This window comes from Cydia fagiglandana, chromosome 26 (assembly GCF_963556715.1).
Source record: "Cydia fagiglandana chromosome 26, ilCydFagi1.1, whole genome shotgun sequence".
In the NCBI taxonomy this organism is placed as follows: Eukaryota; Metazoa; Arthropoda; class Insecta; order Lepidoptera; family Tortricidae; genus Cydia; species Cydia fagiglandana.
Genome location: NC_085957.1, coordinates 2,826,838 through 2,846,618, shown reverse-complemented (window position 1 = coordinate 2,846,618; position 19,781 = coordinate 2,826,838). Strand labels below are relative to the sequence as shown.

The 19,781-nt window shown below is 40.7% G+C and overlaps 2 protein-coding genes across 4 annotated transcripts; both read left to right on the top strand.

Moving 5' to 3' along the window:
• The first annotated feature begins 655 nt into the window (after nt 1–655).
• On the top strand, nt 656–12,724 carry LOC134677549 (zinc finger protein 37-like). Of its 3 annotated transcripts, XM_063536019.1 has the most exons (8): nt 656–985; nt 2,481–2,609; nt 4,758–5,082; nt 5,122–5,549; nt 8,752–8,886; nt 9,334–9,461; nt 10,970–11,044; nt 12,508–12,724. In XM_063536019.1, exons 1-8 carry the CDS (start codon nt 815–817, stop codon nt 12,707–12,709), a joined length of 1,593 nt encoding a protein of 530 aa, XP_063392089.1. In that variant the 5' UTR covers nt 656–814; the 3' UTR covers nt 12,710–12,724. The 3 variants fall into 3 exon arrangements, with proteins under 3 accessions (XP_063392089.1, XP_063392088.1, XP_063392090.1); XM_063536018.1 differs by having other exon boundaries at nt 4,758–5,549; XM_063536020.1 differs by lacking the exon at nt 9,334–9,461 and having other exon boundaries at nt 4,758–5,549; nt 12,508–12,626.
• A 107-nt stretch (nt 12,725–12,831) lies between these two features.
• Nucleotides 12,832–19,412, top strand: LOC134677296 (zinc finger protein 845-like). Its single transcript, XM_063535731.1, has 8 exons — nt 12,832–12,839; nt 12,912–13,046; nt 13,114–13,243; nt 13,390–13,578; nt 15,297–15,458; nt 16,892–16,996; nt 17,284–17,382; nt 18,653–19,412. Exons 1-8 carry the CDS (start codon nt 12,832–12,834, stop codon nt 18,818–18,820), a joined length of 996 nt encoding a protein of 331 aa, XP_063391801.1. The 3' UTR covers nt 18,821–19,412.
• The last annotated feature ends 369 nt before the right edge of the window (nt 19,413–19,781 follow it).

Here is a 19,781-nt window from a genome sequence, read left to right as displayed (position 1 = left end):
TATAATAGTAGAAAGCATTCATGCACATTATTTTGGCAAAAATGTCGTATTCGTGTCGTATGTCGTCGCCTTACAGTATCGCACGTTACACTGTCAGCAAAGTGTGTTCAAAGAGTTCAATTGATCGGCCGAAAGTGTATCAAACGTGTCAAAAATCACATGCAGAGCGGCTACCGCGAAAACCGAAATGCGCAAATTGCGGGGATCTTTCTCTTTTACTCCAAGGAAGGCGTAATTAGAGTGACAGAGAAATATCCCCGCAATTTGCGAACTTCGATTTTTGCGGTTATAGCCCAGTTTGTTGCAGGGATATATATATATATATATATATACTACTAAACTGCTACTAAACTGGGCTATTGTCCTCTATATATATAGAGGCCGTAAAGTCTTGGCGTAAAGTTGCCGTAAAGTTTCTGAATCATTTCCGAATGCACATTAAGCCCCCTCCAGACTATGCGCGTGAATCGCGGGCGGAGCCGCGAACGCGAGTGTGGAGTCGATTTCGCTGTCTGCGAAAATCGACGCCACACTCACGTTCGCGGCTTCGCGCCGCGATTCGCGCACGAGTGTGGAGGAGGCTTTATAGATAAAAAAAGTTTGACAGGTTTGACAGATGACAGTACATCTTCATTATCTGTGATTATTGTTTGGTCACGGACCTCGGGTTTGGTTTTGCATTTCGCAGTGATCGGTTGAAATTAGATGAATTCGATGCACTATTTATAAATTTAATCAAGTAACCAGCAAGCAAACAGTGTAGTGCATTAAAAACAGCAAGCAAACCTACCTACTCGGGTCTCTTCGAACTACAATGTCTAAGATTGGATCAAATAACCTCTTTATCGTCTTGGACAGGGCAGATAATACGTGCTCTGATCAGTACTTGTTGTGCTGCCGCGCCTGTCTGTCCACCGACGTCAGATTGTACAACATTCATGATTATAAACTTGCTAAAGCTTTCTCTGCCATTGTTGGGACTGCTGTAAGTATTAACTACTAGCGCCACGTAGTACCAGTGGCGGATTGGGATGGCGCCCTAGGCCCCAGGCCCTGTAGCCGCCCCTTTCCAGCACCCATCATATTGACTACATCTTGAGTTATTTCTTGCTATCATCTTTGAATTTTTCCACCCGTAATGTCTTGCCACCTGACCTGCTTGGCCTTAGGGCAAATCTGCCAATTCGTAGCATGTAATATAATAAAATATTATAGGACATTCTTACACAGATTGACTAAGTCCCACAATAAGCTCAAGAAGGCTTGTGTTGTGGGTACTCAGACAACAATATATATAATATACAAATACTTAAATACATAGAAAACGCCCATGACTCAGGAACAAATATCTGTATCATCATACAAATAAATGCCCTTACTGGGATTCGAACCCAGGACTATCCATTAGGCCAGACCGGTCGTCAAAATATAAAATATAATAACATTAACCATTACCAAATTGCTATTTAAAGTCTATCTATAAGCTCCTTTAATAAAAAAAATCTAATATTATTTATTTGTTAACATAGGTTAAATAAAGATCTTAATATATAATAATTTATGTTTCACTATGTTTTGCCATTTGATATACAAATATAAAATCGACAAGTGATGGAGCATGCACTAATTATAATATGATGTCAAATGAAAATAATATGTTAAATGACAATCAAAAATAAGAGAGTAATTAAAACTAAACTAAAATAACTTAAATTCAAAATGTGTCCAGTAAATATTCCATTATCGAATTGTTTTTGTAATTGACATATATGTTTTTGTACCAAAAATCCATACAGGAATTTCTTAAATTAAATTCTTGTAATAATATGTATTGGCTACTTATTGTATTATTATTTTATTTATCCTGAGTAAGAGCAGGCGTGTCTCACTTCGCGATTTCGTCGTTTTGCTACAGGTAGCTAAAAGTACATCCGTTCGGCCCCAATTTTGGGGTTTGCCATAAGCCGCTTGTGGCGCTGTCGCCATTTCTGTGCTGATCGTAACAGACGCGTTTTGTTAGAGAGTGAGTCTTCTGTACTTAGTACTATTATTTATTCTGTGGTAAGAGTAGAGTGTTATTAGTGCGTTGCACGCGCACTAATTTCGAACCGTCAGTGGAATGTTTAATTGTTATAAAAGAATAAACAAGTACAATTATGTTTCTTAAATCCAATTTGTTTACTTCGAAATCAAGCTATTACTATCTGGTATCCGGCCAGATAGTAGGTCACTATCCGGTATCCGGGCAAATAAGTATTGGCCGGATAAGCCGGATACCGGATAGTAACCAAATTTCCGGTGCATCTCTACTCGTCACCTAGCACCCATAGTACAAGCTTTGCTTAGTTTGTCACTAGGACAATTTGTGTAACATTATCCCCAAATATTTTTTTTTTTTTATTTACCTTGTCATTCTTTTATGTTTCCGTTATATTAAATAAAATCATATACATGATATATGATGTAATTTCTTCAAATAGGTAATCAAGGACGAGCTTCTTCAATATTTGTGTTCACACTGCTGCACTCTACTGATGAAGTGTGTCTCGTTCAGGAAGATGTGTCTCCGAACTCCACAACGGCTCATGCCAGCGTTGCTGGGAGGACTGGTAACTTAGAAAATATTTTATAAGTAAGAATAAGAATAAGATAAGAATAGCCTTTATTGACCAAAAAATAAAATTTCAGTACATATTACATTTAAATAAATTGACATTTCATAAATGAAATTAGAATGAAATTGTATAAATAATCACTTGCTTCCGGTTCAGATTTATATGTTACGCAACATATGATTCATCATCATCATCACTGGCTCAGTGACCCAAAGAGGATCTTGGCCTCTGACACAAAAGAGCGCCATTCTGCCCTATTCTGCGCCACTTCACGCCAGTTGGGTATTCCGAGGGCGGACAGGTCTTTTTGGGCTTCGTCACTCCAGCGGTATCTGGGGCGCCCAGACGGACGTTTTCCCCCCGGGTGCCCCACATACGCTCTTCTCACAGCACGATCCTCCCCCATCCTCTCCAGGTGACCAAGCCAGCGGAGTCGTGTGGCTTTGATCTCGCCAATTATATTAGGCATCGCAACCAGCTCCTCTAGCTCCCTATTTTTTCTTCGCCTCCAAGTTCCATCCTCCTCTCTATTACATATTAAGTATTATTAAGTTTAAAAATTACCTGGACGTTTTGAGGATGGCATTGTCCTGTCCCTGCGGTCTCGGAGAAGATTGGCCATGTCAACATCTTCTACACGGTGTAACATGACGAAACCGAATAATTTCAACAGCGTATTCCTGATCATATTTAGAGACAAAAATGTCCTAGAAACTTTTTTGAAATTCGTCTAGTTTCAGAGTTAATACCAGTAAAAAAAAAACATGTTTTTATTGTTACATAGTGCAAAACGCCTTTTTGATGGCGATGTTTGGTGCTATGGGACGTAGTCTAAATATCCTTATTGATAGATGTCAAAAAGTGACAAGTAACACTTTGCAAAAAGTAGGTTTTACGAAAAAAAATGTAAAAAACAATTTTAAGTGATAAGTTTACCAATAACATTTATGTTTTATGTACAAATACATTCAAAAAATGGAAAAAAAAAACAAAACAAAAACAATTTTTTTTTGCGAATATCACCTAAACTCATAATACATTTTTTCCTTCTTTTAACCTCAGAAATGCGTGGTTAAAATTATTCGGTTTCCTCATGTTACACCGTGTATAGCACAGGTCTTATGAACTACCGGCACTTATAGTCTTGTTTATCAACATACTGAATGTTTACGGGAATGTTTTACACTAGCCGAATAACAGGTAAAAACTGTAAAAAATACTAATTTAAGATTTCTAAGCACATTTGGACCTTACTACCTAGGGGCTATTCATAAATTACGTCATTTCAAATTAAATTAGGGGGGGGGGGTCTGGACATCGGATGACGGTAGCATGAAGTAGGAGGAAAGGGGGTCATTTGAAGCATGATTTTTGGATGATTATGGGGGGGGGGGGGGGAATATCGTCAAAAATCGATGACGTAATTTATGTTTATTGGAAAAATAATTATCAAACTATGAATTAAACGTAGGGGTTTAATTCATAGTTTGATAATTATTTTTCCAATAAACAAAGTTATAAATATGTACACGAAATCATTCCCGCACTGAAAACCGCGATGTATGTTTATCAACTTGGATGTTGTGCGCACTAGGGCTATATTATGTAAAAGATCCCTTAAAGGGATAAGTTCGCCTTTGTACTAATGACGAATGTTATTTTTCTGTTTTGTTAAAGTGTTTTACTACTACTACTATTATCAGGGAAAAGTGTGGACTGAATGTAGATGTAGTGACAAAAATTGAGAAAGGTATGTTGAGGTGGTTTGGACATGTGGAAAGAATGAGTGAAAGAAGGCTGACAAAGAGAGTGTATGAGTGAGAATTGGAAGGGGTAGACCTCGGCGGACTTTCTCTGATCAGATCGGGGAAATCCTGAAGAAAGGCCAGGTCAAGAGCACCCTAAACCGGCGAGCGTGTATGAGGAATGTTATGAATGTGAAGGAAGCGAAAGAGGTATGTCAGGATCGTAGCAAGTGGAAATCCGTGGTCTCTGCCTACCCCTCCGCGAAATAGGCGTGTTTATATGTATGTATATATGTATGTACTATTATCAGTGGAACGAAACACAACACACCCTACTATTACCTACTATTATCAGTTTCCGTTGGTTTGTAATTGTACTTCTCATTGATTTTTCCAGTTAAACACAGACTACATTCGTAGTATAAACCAGCCTTCTCAACAATGCATCAATTTAACCACAACTGAAGTTGAAACTATCAACTACATCCCTAAAGACATACATGTTATTGAGACTGCATCGGATAATCATATAACAATTATGGAAACTCTAACACAAGACATAAACTTTGACACATCACTAGCGGAAAACATAAAAGATGAACCAAATATAGATATGGTTGACATAAATAATATATTAAACCAAACTGATGATATAATAGAATTCGATAATGAAATAGATGAAGAAAGTAATCATAATGCAAAAGACGAAAATGGATTAAAAGGTAGGAATAAAGATATTAAAACAGAAAACGGTGGAACAGGAACCAAATTTAAGATAGAAATAGATAATGAAAATGATGATGTAATTAATGTTAGTAGAATTAAATCAGTTATGGATGGTGGTATTGTAAATGAAAATGAAGATATAGGTGATGTCAGTCTAAAAAATGAACCAAATTTAGTAATCGGAGACCATATAAAGAATATAAATGATGTCAGTAGTAAACAGAATGTTAAAAATTCAGTAAAAAAGCGAAAAGGAAACGGTAGTACACAGAACGCTAACAATTTAGCAAAGAAGCGTAAAAGTAATAAAAAGGAGGAGAAAACTGAAAGTAAACTTAGTGAAAAAAATACGGGTGTCAAACCGACACGCACGAGGAAAAGAATAAGAAACGAAAAGGAAGAAATGAGAAAGAATAAGATATTCGAAAGTGATTATTCAGTGAAAATAGTTTTTTTGAGCAAGGTAAGAATTTTATTTTATTTTATTGTTTATATTTAGTCTATGGCGGTCAGCAAAATATAATCAGCGCGTGTCGATAACTTAGTATAGGTTGCAGCACGCGCTGAGCCAGTTAAGATGATGTCTGTATCGCCGCAGATTATAGTTCGTTTTTTTTAGCATTAGAAAGAACTTGCAAGAAGGTAAGCTATCTTGACATGTCTTTTAATTGAAAAACGCTTTATAAAAATATAAAACTATTCCTTATGAAAGCAGAAGCATATAAATTATCGTATTAGATTCATAATTGTTACATATTTGCCGTAACTTATTTTTAAAATGTGTTTTTCAATTAAGACACATCAAGATTGTTTACCTAATTTCTAATGCTAAAAAAACGAAGTATAGATGTGTGATGTTAACATAAGACGAAACAGATGCTGAGTTTGAAATATTTTAGGTAAATATACTCGTCTCGCTAACGGAAGCGGCTCCTAAAACTAGTGCGATAAGGACGAGGCGAAAAATCCCGCGTAAAAATCTCAAAAATCGAGGTTTCGTACTCGACTGTTTCCTCCTCCTGTATATAAGAAAACCTCACGTGTATTTTGCTACAGTGAACGAAACTAACAAAAAAAAAACCGGGCAAGTGCGAGTCGGACTCGCGCACGAAGGGTTCCGTACCATAATGCAAAAAAAAAACAAAAAAAAAAACGGTTACCCATCCAAGTACTGACCACTCCCGACGTTGCTTAACTTTGGTCAAAAATCACGTTTGCTGTATGGGAGCCCCATTTAAATCTTTATTTTATTCTGTTTTTAGTGTTTGTTATAGCGGCAACAGAAATACATCATCTGTGAAAATTTCAACTGTCTAGCTATCACCGTTCGTGAGATACAGCCTGGTGACATACGGACGGACGGACGGACAGCGAAGTCTTAGTAATAGGGTCCCGTTTTACCCTTTGGGTACGGAACCCTAAAAAGACCTACCACATGAGATGAGTAGATACTTTTTCTCGGTTTCGTTAAACATAAATCTTCACTGCACTGCACCTCAAAATAGCGAGCCTATTTAACGAAAATATGTAGAAAAATAAACAAGATTTTCTATACATATACAGGGTGATCAATCCAAATGGGTCAGTATGGAGAAGTCAGAAACTATGAGAGATAGCAAAATCTGTTCTTAGGAACCATGGCTTCGATTTTAGATTTAATAATAATGGCATTAATTTTTTTTTTAAATCTATCATACATAACCGGGATTCGAACATGGTCAATATTCTTGTTGTTTCTTTGTATGGCAACTTTTAAACGATGCGTGATAGGTGGGGGGTGCTCGGCCAAATATCATAGAGGGCCCCGAGACAAAACAAAGTACATTAAAAAAAATCAAAATGGCCGACTTTTTTTTTAATTTTTTCAAGTTGGTCCGAGAGCGCTGAGATTCGGCATGCGGCGAGCCTGGGGGCCCAAGATTACAATGTCAAAAAAATATTTTTGGAAAAATTCAAAATGGCGGCGGACACGGGCAAAGTAAAATTTTCAAGTAGGTTAAGCGAGCCCGAAGGGCGAGCTTCATGCCGGGAGGCCGAAGGCCGACCCCGGTGGAAGGCCGAATGCCCTGAGCCTCCACCCCGACTCCCAAAGGCCGAGGCGCGAGGCCGAAGGCCGAACTGTGTAAATTCGGTGCTTCCAAGCGATCTACCAAGTCAACTGTCTTGATGACCGAAGCCGGCGGGCCGAATGCCCCACGGCGAAGCGTCGAGGCTTGCGAAGGCCGAAGGCCGAGCTCTGCGTAGGGCCGAAGGCCCGAAGCGTCACACGAGAGGGGGAAGTTGGAGCTTAAACACGACCCAACACTTTTCCTATTGGGAGTCGCTTTTTGGGCGTCGGGGTGGAGGCTTCGGGCCTTCGGCCCTCCACCGGGGTCGGAAATTTGCCCGTGTCCGCCGCCATTTTGAATTTTTCCAAAAATATTTTTTTGACATTGTAATCTTGGGCCCCCAGGCTCGCCGCATGCCAATTCTCAGCGCGCTCGGACCAACTTGAAAAAATTAAAAAAAGTCGGCCATTTTGATTTTTTTTAATGTACTTTGTTTTGTCTCGGGGCCCTCTATGATATTTGGTCGAGCACCCCCCACCTATCACGCATCGTTTAAAAGTTTTCATACAAACAAACAACAAGAATATTGACCATGTTCGAATCCCGGCTATGTACGATAGATTAAAAAAAAAATGAATGCCATTATTATTAAATCTAAAATCGGAGCCATGGTTCCTAAGAACAGATTTCGCTATCTCTTATAGTTTCTGACTTCTCCATACTGACCCATTTAGATTGATCACAATGATTTAATTTAGAGTATTATAATACTATTTATCTTAAAAATACACGTGAGGTTGTGTGGGGGGAGGGGGGTAGCTAAAAACCTTACCAAATATCACCAAGGGGGAGGGGGGGTCAAAAAGTAGCCGAAAACACCTCGCGTGATTTGTGCACAACCCCTATTGTGTTTAGGCAGTGGGGAGACACTCCTGACTTCGGTCGAACTCGGCACCGCTCGGCTCAGTATTGCTCCGAGCAATTATTACGGTTGGCACCACTTGACTTCCTTTTGCGTACACGACCACAGATAAGATAATCACTTGATTTTTGACAACCCTAAATAGCCGAAAGGGATAGTGCCATATATTAGAAAGGGATAGCATGATTCGACCCTGAACCGCTGTCAAAACCGCTGTGTATGTGGGCTTGTAGGAAGTGTCCTTTCTGTACGGTAGTACTATTATTTCAGTGTTGCCAACTTAGCATAAATGATGCCAGATCTGGCATATTTGCACTCGTTTTGGCACCAAAATTTTCCATTTAGCATCTGGCATTTTTTTTAGCATAATTTAGTCCGAACCAAGTTGCACCAACTTGACAGCAACAATACGCGCCATCGCCTTATGTGGTTCTTTTTTTCATATTATTTTTGACTTTTCTGGGCGGATGGACGTCAACGTATAATTTTTTTAATGGCAAATAAATTCAGTTTAATTAACCTCTGATTTTTTTTAAAGTACTTAGTATTTAAGTACAAATACAGGTAGTAAGTAGTATTTTTTTTAAAGTACGGTGTTTTTTACTGAATATTTTTAGACACCATATTATTTTAAGTATCTACTTTCGAGTTATTTTTTTATTTATTATTTAGGAAGAATTTCTTCTGTGGTTTAGGAAGAGCAACTGGCGGAGGTGGCGGCGCGCCGGGAGGGCAGGAACTACTTGGAGTCTCATTTCAAGTGCGAGGAGTGTTACAAAGGGTTCGGAGTGAGGGCCGCTTATGAGAATCATATGCAGCGACACAGCCCTGTGAGTCCCCTTATCTTATTTATTTTTGAGCCTTGCCCTTTCTTCTTTAGGGTTCCGTACCCAAAGGGTAAAACGGGACCCTTTTAGACTGCTGTCCGTCCGTCCGTCCGTCCGTCTGTCACCAGGCTGTATCTCACGAACCGTGATAGATAGACAGTTGAAATTTTCACAGATGATGTATTTCTGTTGCCTCTATAACAACAAATACTAAAAACAGAATAAAATAAAGATTTAAGTGGGGCTCCCATACAACAAACGTGATTTTTGACCGAAGTTAAGCAACGTCGGGCGGGGTCAGTACTTGGATGGGTGACCGTTTTTTTTTTTCCTTTTTTGCACTATGTACGGAACCCTTCGTGCGCGAGTCCGACTCGCACTTGTCCGGTTTTTGGTACTTGTGGCAATGAAACATTTTTTATTTATTAATTAATTAATTTTATTTTTTAGGGCACTGGTCCGTACTCGTGCGAGATCTGCGCCGTGCGCTTCCAATGCGACAGGAGGAGGAGAGGTCACGAGAATCTGCATCGGTTGAAGCTGCTTTGCACGCAGTGCGACTTCGTCTCAAGAACCAAGTCAGTATCCCCCCTCCTCTTGGTGATGATGACGCACACACACACACACACACAGACACAGAGAGAGAGAGAGAGGCACACACACACACACAGACGCTAAGCAAGTCTAATGTCGATTGTGTAATGTGTATTGAAGCTACACCTGATTCTGCATCGGTTGAAGCTGTTCTGCACGCAGTGCGACTTCGTCTCAAGATCCAAGTCAGTATCCCCCCTCCTCTTGGTGATTTTAATGCACCCCCCCTTCCCACCACACACACACACACACACACACACACACACACACACACACACACACACACACACACACACACACACAAGAACACGTAATTACGATTAGATTACGATGCGGGGACGCTAAGCAAGTCTAATGTCGATTCTACTGTATTGCGTATATGTTCAGAAGAGAATCTATCTCTCAAAAAAACATTGTTTATCACTTAAGGCCCTAACTTTATTTATATATGTCGGGAATTGTGGGCGTATCATACAATCGGCAGCACATCAGAACCTTCAATCGTGGATGACGAGGGCCTTCAATGAAATACGATGTTCAACTCACAATCTTTACTGCACAAGACTCATTACAAATAACAGCACGCGATACGTTTCTTATCTTAAGCAAACCAGTGGATTAGACCCCGGAACCGCCACAGACGTCATCTTCTCCCGTTAGTTCTCATCGTGCTCTCTCGAAGAATAATTGACAGCATAACTTCAATAGTTCTCGACTTCAATTGTTTTGACAGCGCACTCTATGACGCCTTGGCGGAACTGCGTCGAACGCCACTCAGGTGTACGTAACACCCTAGGTTGCTTTGTCAAAGGCTGCGCGATAAAACGCCTCTTGAAGGCGATAGATGGCACATTTCAGCCATTCTCCGACATATACAGGGTGGCCAAATAAGAGGTATACACTTTATTTTTGAAATTTTATTCTATAAAACATAAAAAATATTAAGTAAGTATTCCATGTTAAATATAATATGTAGGGTCAGCAATTACACATGGAAAATAATGTCAGACAAATGTTCACCTCTAGCAGCATGGCAGATGCGAACCCTTTTCCATCGCGTTTTTCATCACTTTTTCACACATTTCTGGCGTTATTTCAGCGACAGTATTTCGAATATTTTGTTTTAATTGCTGAAGGTTCGTTGGCCTATTAGCATAGACACGTCCCTTTAGATAAGCCCACAGAAAAAAGTCAGGAGCTGTTAAATCAGGCGATCTTGGGGTCCAGTCAATGTCACCGTTTCACGAAATTAATCGACCGGGAAACGTTATTTTTAATGTTTCTATTGTGGCTCGTGGCGCGTGACACGTGTCCCCGTCTTGTAAACGCTCCATAACAAATTTGCCGTATCTACACAAAGTAATTTTCATGCAACAAACTGTCATATTTGCCGCCAAAACAAAATGGCCGCAAAAAAAGTTGTATACCTCCAAGTTGGCCACCCTGTACATACCATATGTACTGTGAACGTAATTAGATTGTATATGCGCAGGTCCCAGGCGATGCTCCACTACGGTCTTCACGCGGGCCGAGTGTACCAGTGCGAGCACTGCGACAAAAGCTTCCAGTGAGTTAATTTATCATACGATTTTATTACGACGAAACAGGAGCTGAGTTTTAAATATTTTAGGTAAATATACTTGCCTCGCTCCCGGGCTCGCGCTCGGACCCGGGTATGTCCTTAAACTACGTCCAAGACCACCGGTGGACGGGCAGCAGCGTCCCTCAAATTCGGTGTACTCGACTGCGATCGCCAACCCGCCTGCCAAGCGTGGCGATTATGGCATTCACCCCCCATAAGGGGGAGGCCTATGTTCAGCAGTGGACGTCTTATGGCTGAGATGATGATGATGATGATGACCCGTCTCGCTAACGGAAGCGGCTCCTAATACTAGTGCGATAAGGACAAGGCGAAAAATCCTGCGTAAAAATTTCAAAAATCGAGGTTTCGTACTCGACTGTTTCCTCCTCCAAAACTTAACCAATCGTAATCATTAGAAATCTAAATGATTATTAAATTATCTGTGTCGGACCATTTTGATTTTTTGGCTAATTGATGTCAGTTTTGAATACTACGCCTCTCATTGCGGCATAGTCAAGTAGGCCATTTTGGCCATTTTTGAAGGGCTCTAGCACCTTAAAAAACAAAAATATCAAATAAAGCATAACAGTCCGACATAGATATTGACAATATTACTCTGTGTTGTAAAAATCATTGCTCCAGCATCAAAACCCACGGAGGAAACAGTCTAGTACGTTTGTATGGAGAAATTACCACTCCTGTTGGCTCTTAAGATCCCCACAATGGGTACAAGCAGGTGTGGCTCACTCCGTGATTTCGTCGCTTTGCTACAGGTACAAGTACATCCGTTCCACACCAATTTTGGTGGCTAGCCATAACCCGCGCGTGGCGCTGTCGCCACTTAGCGGCCATATCTGTCCTGATCGTAACAGACGCCTTTTGTTTGAGAGTTCTTCTGTACCTAGTACTATTATTTATTCTGTGGCACAATTTAGAGATGCAACGGATAGTTGTTTGGCCGGATACTCGGCCAGCGGAACTATACCTAGGTTTCTCAGGTGCGCATTGTGAAGGTTTTGACACGTTTCGTAGTGAACGTTAGCGCGGACTCATTTCTAGGTTCGAAATGAGTGCGCGTGCAAGTTAGTAGAATGTTTAAAAAACTGTTTTAAAATAATAAACGAGTAATACGATTATGACCGTGACTGTTTATTATTCCAATTTCGTTTACACCGAAATCAAGCAATGTTACTATCCGGTATCCGGCCGGATAGTAGGCCTCTATCCGGTATCCGGCCGGATGTTAAAATAATGGCCGGTTGGTCCGCATACCGTGTAACCGAATATCCGGTGCATCTCTAATTTGTATTACAAGCTTTTACAGCTTCGAGCAATACCGGGAAATGTCGAAGCACACGCATCATGCGAAAGCTAAACAGCTACGTAAAGTAGCACTTTTTGAGTTGTATTAAAAAATAAATATTTAAGTGGGTGTTTTTTTTTGTTAGAAAGAGTACGTCGTACTTTTCTCACGTGCGCGCCAACCACCTCGCGACTAACGTGGCCTGCGACGAGTGCGGCGAGGTGTTTGTCAGTAGCAACGGGCTCAGACAGCACAAGGCGAAAACACATGCCAAGGTAGAGTACAAACCAGGGATGTTGCGGATATTCGCATCCGCATCCGCGGAACATCCGCATTATTTTTGTTAGAAAGTGTACGTCCTACTTTTCTCACGTGCGCGCCAACCACCTCGCGACTAACGTGGCCTGCGACGAGTGCGGCGAGGTGTTTGTCAGTAGCAACGGGCTCAGACAGCACAAGGCGAAAACACATGCCAAGGTAGAGTACAAACCAGGGATGTTGCGGATATTCGCATCCGCATCCGCGGAACATCCGCATTATTTTTGTTAGAAAGTGTACGTCCTACTTTTCTCACGTGCGCGCCAACCACCTCGCGACTAACGTGGCCTGCGACGAGTGCGGCGAGGTGTTTGTCAGTAGCAACGGACTCAGACAGCACAAGGCGAAAACACATGCCAAGGTAGAGTACAAACCAGGGATGTTGCGGATATTCGCATCCGCATCCGCGGAACATCCGCATTATTTTTGTTAGAAAGTGTACGTCCTACTTTTCTCACGTGCGCGCCAACCACCTCGCGACTAACGTGGCCTGCGACGAGTGCGGCGAGGTGTTTGTCAGTAGCAACGGGCTCAGACAGCACAAGGCGAAAACACATGCCAAGGTAACGTACGAACCAGGGATGTTGCGGATATCCGCATCCGCGAAGCTTGAAGGCTTGAGCGAAGTTGAGCGACTTCGCCTTCGACTTTAACAAAATACAGAAAAAAAAGAGTTAAAAATAATCGCGTTAGTCACTTTTTTTTTCAGAAAATCAAGTGCGAAACATGCTCAGCGTCGTTTGTGAGCTTAGCAGCTCTGGACAGACATACGGACACGGCCGGCGAGCATACGGGCCTGTGGCCGTGCGAGCAGTGCGGCGAGAACTGTGCGAGCGAGGAGGCGCTACAAGAGCATGTGGGGGGGACACATCCGACGGTGTCGATTCAATGTGATAAGGTCAGTGCAAGATAAGGCTCGTCCACATATTACGGCAAAGGCCTACCCGCGGCTGTAATGCCTCAGATGATGATGATGATGACATATTACGTCACTGCAACGGGGAGGGGGGGAAGGGTCATTGCCAAGTGAGACAGTACGTATTAAATACCTATCTCTTTCATATGAAAAAGTGGAGAGTGGGGAGAGGGCGAGGGTCTAAAAAAAAACGAATTTTTATGTGACGTAATTAATGCATCCATTAAGATATTTTCTTTAGGAGTCATCACTAAATAAATAAATATTGGGGACATCTTACACAGATCAACCTAGCCCCAAACTAAGCAAAGCTTGTACTATGGGTGCTAGGCGACGATATACATGCTTATATAGATAAATACATACTTATATACCTACATAGAAAACACCCATGACTCAGGAACAAATATTAGTGTTCATCACACAAATAAATGCCCTTACTGGGATTCGAACCCAGGACCATCGGCTTCGCAGGTAGGGTCACTACCCACTAGGCCAGACCGGTCGTCACTCCTAAAGAAAATATCTTATGTATTATCATTTGCATACATATAAGCTTGTTTTCATACTTTACAAAGGGGGGTTAGTTACCAATCGATCAATCATCATTATCATATCAGCCAGAGGACGTCCACTGCTGGACATAGGCCTCCCCCAAAGAGTGCCACAATGACCGGTCTTGCGCCACCCGCATCCAGCGGACTCCCGCGACCTTTAGCCCCCATTCGCACGACAATTTTTTCAACGCGCGTTAAAAAAGCTTAAATGACACAAATGGATAGCCATGTATGTATTCACACGACAGCGTTGGCGCTTTTTATCAAGCGTTGTTGGATTTTCGACTTTAAGCCTTGGTCGTTAAATCGAATTTAGAGTGCGGACAGATTCAAGCCCTTTTTTACGCGCGTTGAAAAAGCTGTCGTGCGAATGGGGGCTCACCAGGTCATCAGTCCACCTTGTGGGGGTCTACCCACGCTGCGCCTTCCGGTACGTGGTCGCCACTCGAGGACCTTTCGGGCAATGTGCCCCGCCCACTGCCACTTAAGTTTAGCGATTCGGAGGGTTACATCGGTTACTTTTTTTTTTACCAATACCAGTTACCAATTATACCAATACATATTATACTTTTTCACCACACCAGCTCGGAAAGGCTTACTTTGCACTTCAAAAACTGATAGCTAAGTTGCATTTTATTCACATGTAAGACAAAGTAATCAAATGCAAATTTTGAGTTGTTTTCTTATGTTTGCTGGTAGAATTTACTTTTAAATGATGATTTTGGTTGATAAATATTTAATAAGATTAATTTGGATTTGATTTTGTTTGATATTTTATATTTAATACTTGCTCCAGGTTGGTGTGGTGAAAAGTTTCACTCGGGGGCAATTTTTATTTAACCCTCGTGCTTTGAAACCTCCGCAACGCTCAAGATTTCATTTATCGAACCACTCGTTACGCTCGTGGTTCAATTTTGGACCTCGCTTGCTCGGGTATCAATATTGGCACGAGCGGTTAAACAACAACTTTGCCCCCGAGTGAAACAAATAACTAATATTAAGCATAAGCATATTGTTTGTGAAGCGAAAGTGGTATGTCAGGATCGTAGCAAGTGGAAATCCCTGGTCTCTGCCTACCCCTCCGGGAAATAGGCGTGATTGTATGTATGTATGTATGTATGTATGTATATTGTTTGTGAACAGTGCTCGATATCGTTCCCGACGGCTGAAGCTTACACGACTCACGTGTCTCGCTCGCATCTCCAGCAGAAGAGGAAGGACCCGTCCTGTCAGAGAAAGTACTATAAGCAGAAGCACTCAGCGGAGATAAGGGCTATGTGCGAGTTGTGCGGACACAAAGTGACGGTAATATATCCATACTAAAGGGGCCCACTGAGTAACAGTCCGCCGGACGGTATCGGCCTGTCAGTTAGAACAAAATTTTGACAGTTCCGAACAACTGACAGGCCGATACCGTCCGGCGGACTGTTAATCAGTGGGCCCCTTAATATTAGAATAGAAAAATATTTATTCAAGCAACACATTCTATTACAAAATGCATAACAAAAAAAATACGGAACCCTAAAAACCGGCCAAGTGCAAGTCGGACATTCATATTAAAATCATGGTTGACTGGTAGAGCCCTTTGGCATTAAGTCCGCCATTTATACATACATTGTTGTATATGTTTTGTGCAAAAAAGTTTAAATAAACAAATGTTCACTGATTTAATAGGTTTGTGTTCAGGAGAGGATGATGAAAGTAAACACAAACCACCTGACCACCTGCACGAAAACTTTTTTTTTTATTATGAATGGGCTTACCCATGGCCACAGACTAGCCGAGGCGTAGACGTGGCCTACGATGGAGCGAGCTCGCCCAGAAGGTGCCTGTTCACTCTTGATTTGAAGGTTGCCGGGTTATAATAACACGGAAATATAGATATAGACAAGGAATTCCATTCCTTGGCAGTGCGCATAAGGAAAGAAGAAGCAAAGCAAACTGCACCTATAGTTCTTTTTTTAGCATTAGAAAGAACCTGCAAGAAGGTAAGCGATCTTGACATGTCTTTTAATTGAAAAACGCTTTTTAAAAATCGGTATTTATCACTTATGAAAGCATAAGAATATAAATGATCGTATTAGATTCATAATTGATACATATTTGCCGTAACTTATTTTTAAAATGTGTTTTTCAATTAAAAGACACATCAAGATTGTCTAATGCTAAAAAAACGAACTATAGGAGTAAACTGCACCTAGCACCCGATTGCTCTGTACTCTGTTAAGAGGTTGTGCACAAATCACGCGAGGTATTTTCGGCTACTTTTTGACCCCCTTGGTGATATTTAGTAAGGTTTTTGGCTACCCCCCTCCCCCAACACAACCTCGCGTGTATATTTTTGCAATTTTTTCATTGGTCCAATTTTAAGATAAATAGAATTGTAATTAGAAAATCTTGTTTATATTTCTATTTTCGTTAAATAAGCTCGCTATTTTGAAGTGCAGAGTGAAGATTTATGTTTAACGAGACCGAGAAATAGTATCTACTTATGTGGTAGGTTTTTTTTTCTTAATGTCGTTCACTATAGAATAATACACGTGAGGTTTCCTTATACGCCCCCTCCGCCAACGTGATCTATCGTGATTTTTTCGTGACCCTCCCCCTATCGAACCTCGCGTGATTTGTGCACAAGCCCTAAGTGTTAAGTTTTTCTATAATTACGTATTATAATTAAAGTCGCATAGTAAAAGCCATTTCTTTCATTTCTATTAACAAATAATGCAATTTCGTGGCAGACCCCAGCGCTGCTGAAACAACACAACCAACTGAAACATCAGGAGCCAAAACCATATGCCTGCAATGACTGCCCGAAGGCGTTCACCTCGAAAGGAAATTTAATTGTAAGTATCACAATATATTAATTAATAATTAATACCGTTCCGTGCCCAAAGGGTAAAAACGGGACCCTATTACTAAGATTCTGTCTGTCTGTCACCAGGCTGTATATAATAAACCGGAATAGCTTAGCATTGCCGGAATAGCATAACAGTTGAAATTTCACACATGATGTACTAATACTAAAAAGTACGGAACCCTCGGTGGGCGAGTCCGACTCGCACTTGTCCGGTATATGAGATTTATTTCATTTCGTACCTTCCTTATTGCTCAATGTACTATGTATCCGCAGATTCATATCCGCTCGCACACGGGCGAGAAACCTTACAAGTGTAAGCAATGCCCGAGTGCCTTCACCATGAAGAGTAACCTCGAACGACACCATAAGGCAGTGAGTACATCAACATTAATCCTCCCCTAGTAGCATGTCTCCCCTAGGATCAAATCTCCCCCAGGATCAAGTCTTTCCTAGGATCAAGTCTCCCCCAGGATCAAGTCTTCACTAGGATCAAGTCTCCCCTAGGATCAAGTCTCCCCCAGGATCAAGTCTTTCCTAGGATCAAGTCTCCCCCAGGATCAAGTCTTCACTAGGATCAAATCTACCATAGGATCAAGTCTTCCCTACCTACTTTTGTTTCACAGGCGCCGCTAGATTTTATTTATTTATTATGTTATGGATGTGTTTTTAACACAGATTTTAGACTTTTACTATAGTTCGTTTATTTTAGCATTAGAAAGAACTTTCAAGAAGGTAAGCGATGTTGACATGTCTTTTAATTGAAAAACGCTTTTTTTAAACCAAAAACTATTACTTATGAAAGCAGAAGAATATAAATGATCGTATTAGATTCATAATTGTTACATATTTGCCGTAACTTATTTTTAAAATGTGTTTTTCAATTAAAAGACACATCAAGATTGTTTACCTTATTTCTAATGCTAAAAAAAACGAACTTTAACTGTTTTGTTTTTTCGTAAGGTTATTCTGTAGGTTCTGGAGGTTAGGTTTGTTTTATGACAATCCTGAAAAGTTACGCGTTTCTGAGATAAACCAATTATGACTAACGAAAATTCGGACAAACAATACATTTATGACTTAAAACTATTTGGGAAACAATAGAGACCCGTATCATAATGTAGATAGATAGAATACTTATTAGCACACCTCAGTAAAAAGATACAAAAGAAAAGTACAATTGATTAAATGTAGAGGCAGACAACAGGCGGTCTTATCGCTAAAGAGCGATCTCTTCCAGACAACCTTTGGGTAGCGGAAACAGAGAAGTAACAGAGAATGTACTGTTATGTCACGCGTGGCTCACTCCGCGATTTCGTCGCTTTGCTACAGGTAGCTGAAAGTACATCCGTTCCACCCCAATTTTGGGGAAAGCCATAAGCCGCGCGTGGCGCTGTCGCCACGTAGCGGCCATATCTGTGCTGATCGTAACAGACGCGTTTTGTTAAAGAGTGAGTCTTCTGTACAGTCACCATCAGATATATCGGAGCGGCCAAGGTGTTCACAATATCTGAACACGCACACTAACGCCCTGACAATAGAGGCGTGTTCAGATCTTTGTGAGCACCTTGGCCGCTCCGATATATCTGATGGCGACTGTAATATATGTACCTAGTACTATTATTTATTCTGTGGTTATGTGCAGGTGCACCTGGGAATCCGCGGGTGCTTCCCGTGCGACATCTGTGGGCGCACGCTGACAACCAAGTGCATGCTGCGCATCCACATCGAGTCCAAGCATGGCGGCCGAAGCTGGCCGAGAGGCCGCAAACGGCAACAGGCGCGGAAATTAAAAGAAATCAACCATGAATAATGATGAACTGCAATCGCAGTGTCGCGAGGAATATAATTGTCAGAAAATTGTTATGTATTTTATGTTACGATAAATACATAAAAAGATAGAATACTGCCCTGCTAAGCCAAAGAGCGCTATCTGAAATGAAAATTCATTGCTATAGTTCGTTTTTTTAGCATTAGAAAGAACTTGCAAGAGGGTAAGCGATCTTAACATGTCTTTTAATTGAAAAACGCATTTCAAAAATCAGTAACTATTATACTTATGAAAGCAGAACAATATAAATGATCGTATTAGATTCATAATTAATACATATTTGCTGTAACTTATTTTTAAAATGTGTTTTTCAATTAAAAGATACATCAAGATTGTTTACCTTATTTCTAATGCTAAAAAAACGTACTATAACTATACTTTAGTTTCTATTACTGAGAATTCCATTTTCAAAATCATTTGTTTTTGAGATAGCGCTATTCGGCAGGAGGCCAGAGCCTGGCTAATGAAAGTTGAACCAGCCAAAAAGGCGGAAATTACAAAAAACTGTAAAAATCGGCTCTTTGATTACAAGGAATGCTTATTTTGTATACTTTTAAGATTTCTTGAATATTATTTATTTTATAAATAAATAAAGTGGTTTTTTTTTCTAGCAACCTTAAAGCCTAAACTCCAACTCATTCATTGCCACCCAGCCAAACAAGACGTCCGCGCCAGGCCACACTCATTTCGTCATATAGAATGGAACTAAAAAATTTCCATACAAAATTGTTCCCATGTTTAAGGGGCTACCCGAGGTTTTCATCGATTTTTGACAAGTTTTGAATCGTATCTCCTTTTTTTGCACTACAGATAGAATTATAAGACAAACCGTTATCGGTTCTTCAATCTTTTATCTCCGGGTTTGTCCACCGGATTTTGAAAAAAAATACTTATTTATTTTTTAAACATTGCCTAAAAAAAAACCCTTTTTTCGTATCTAGTT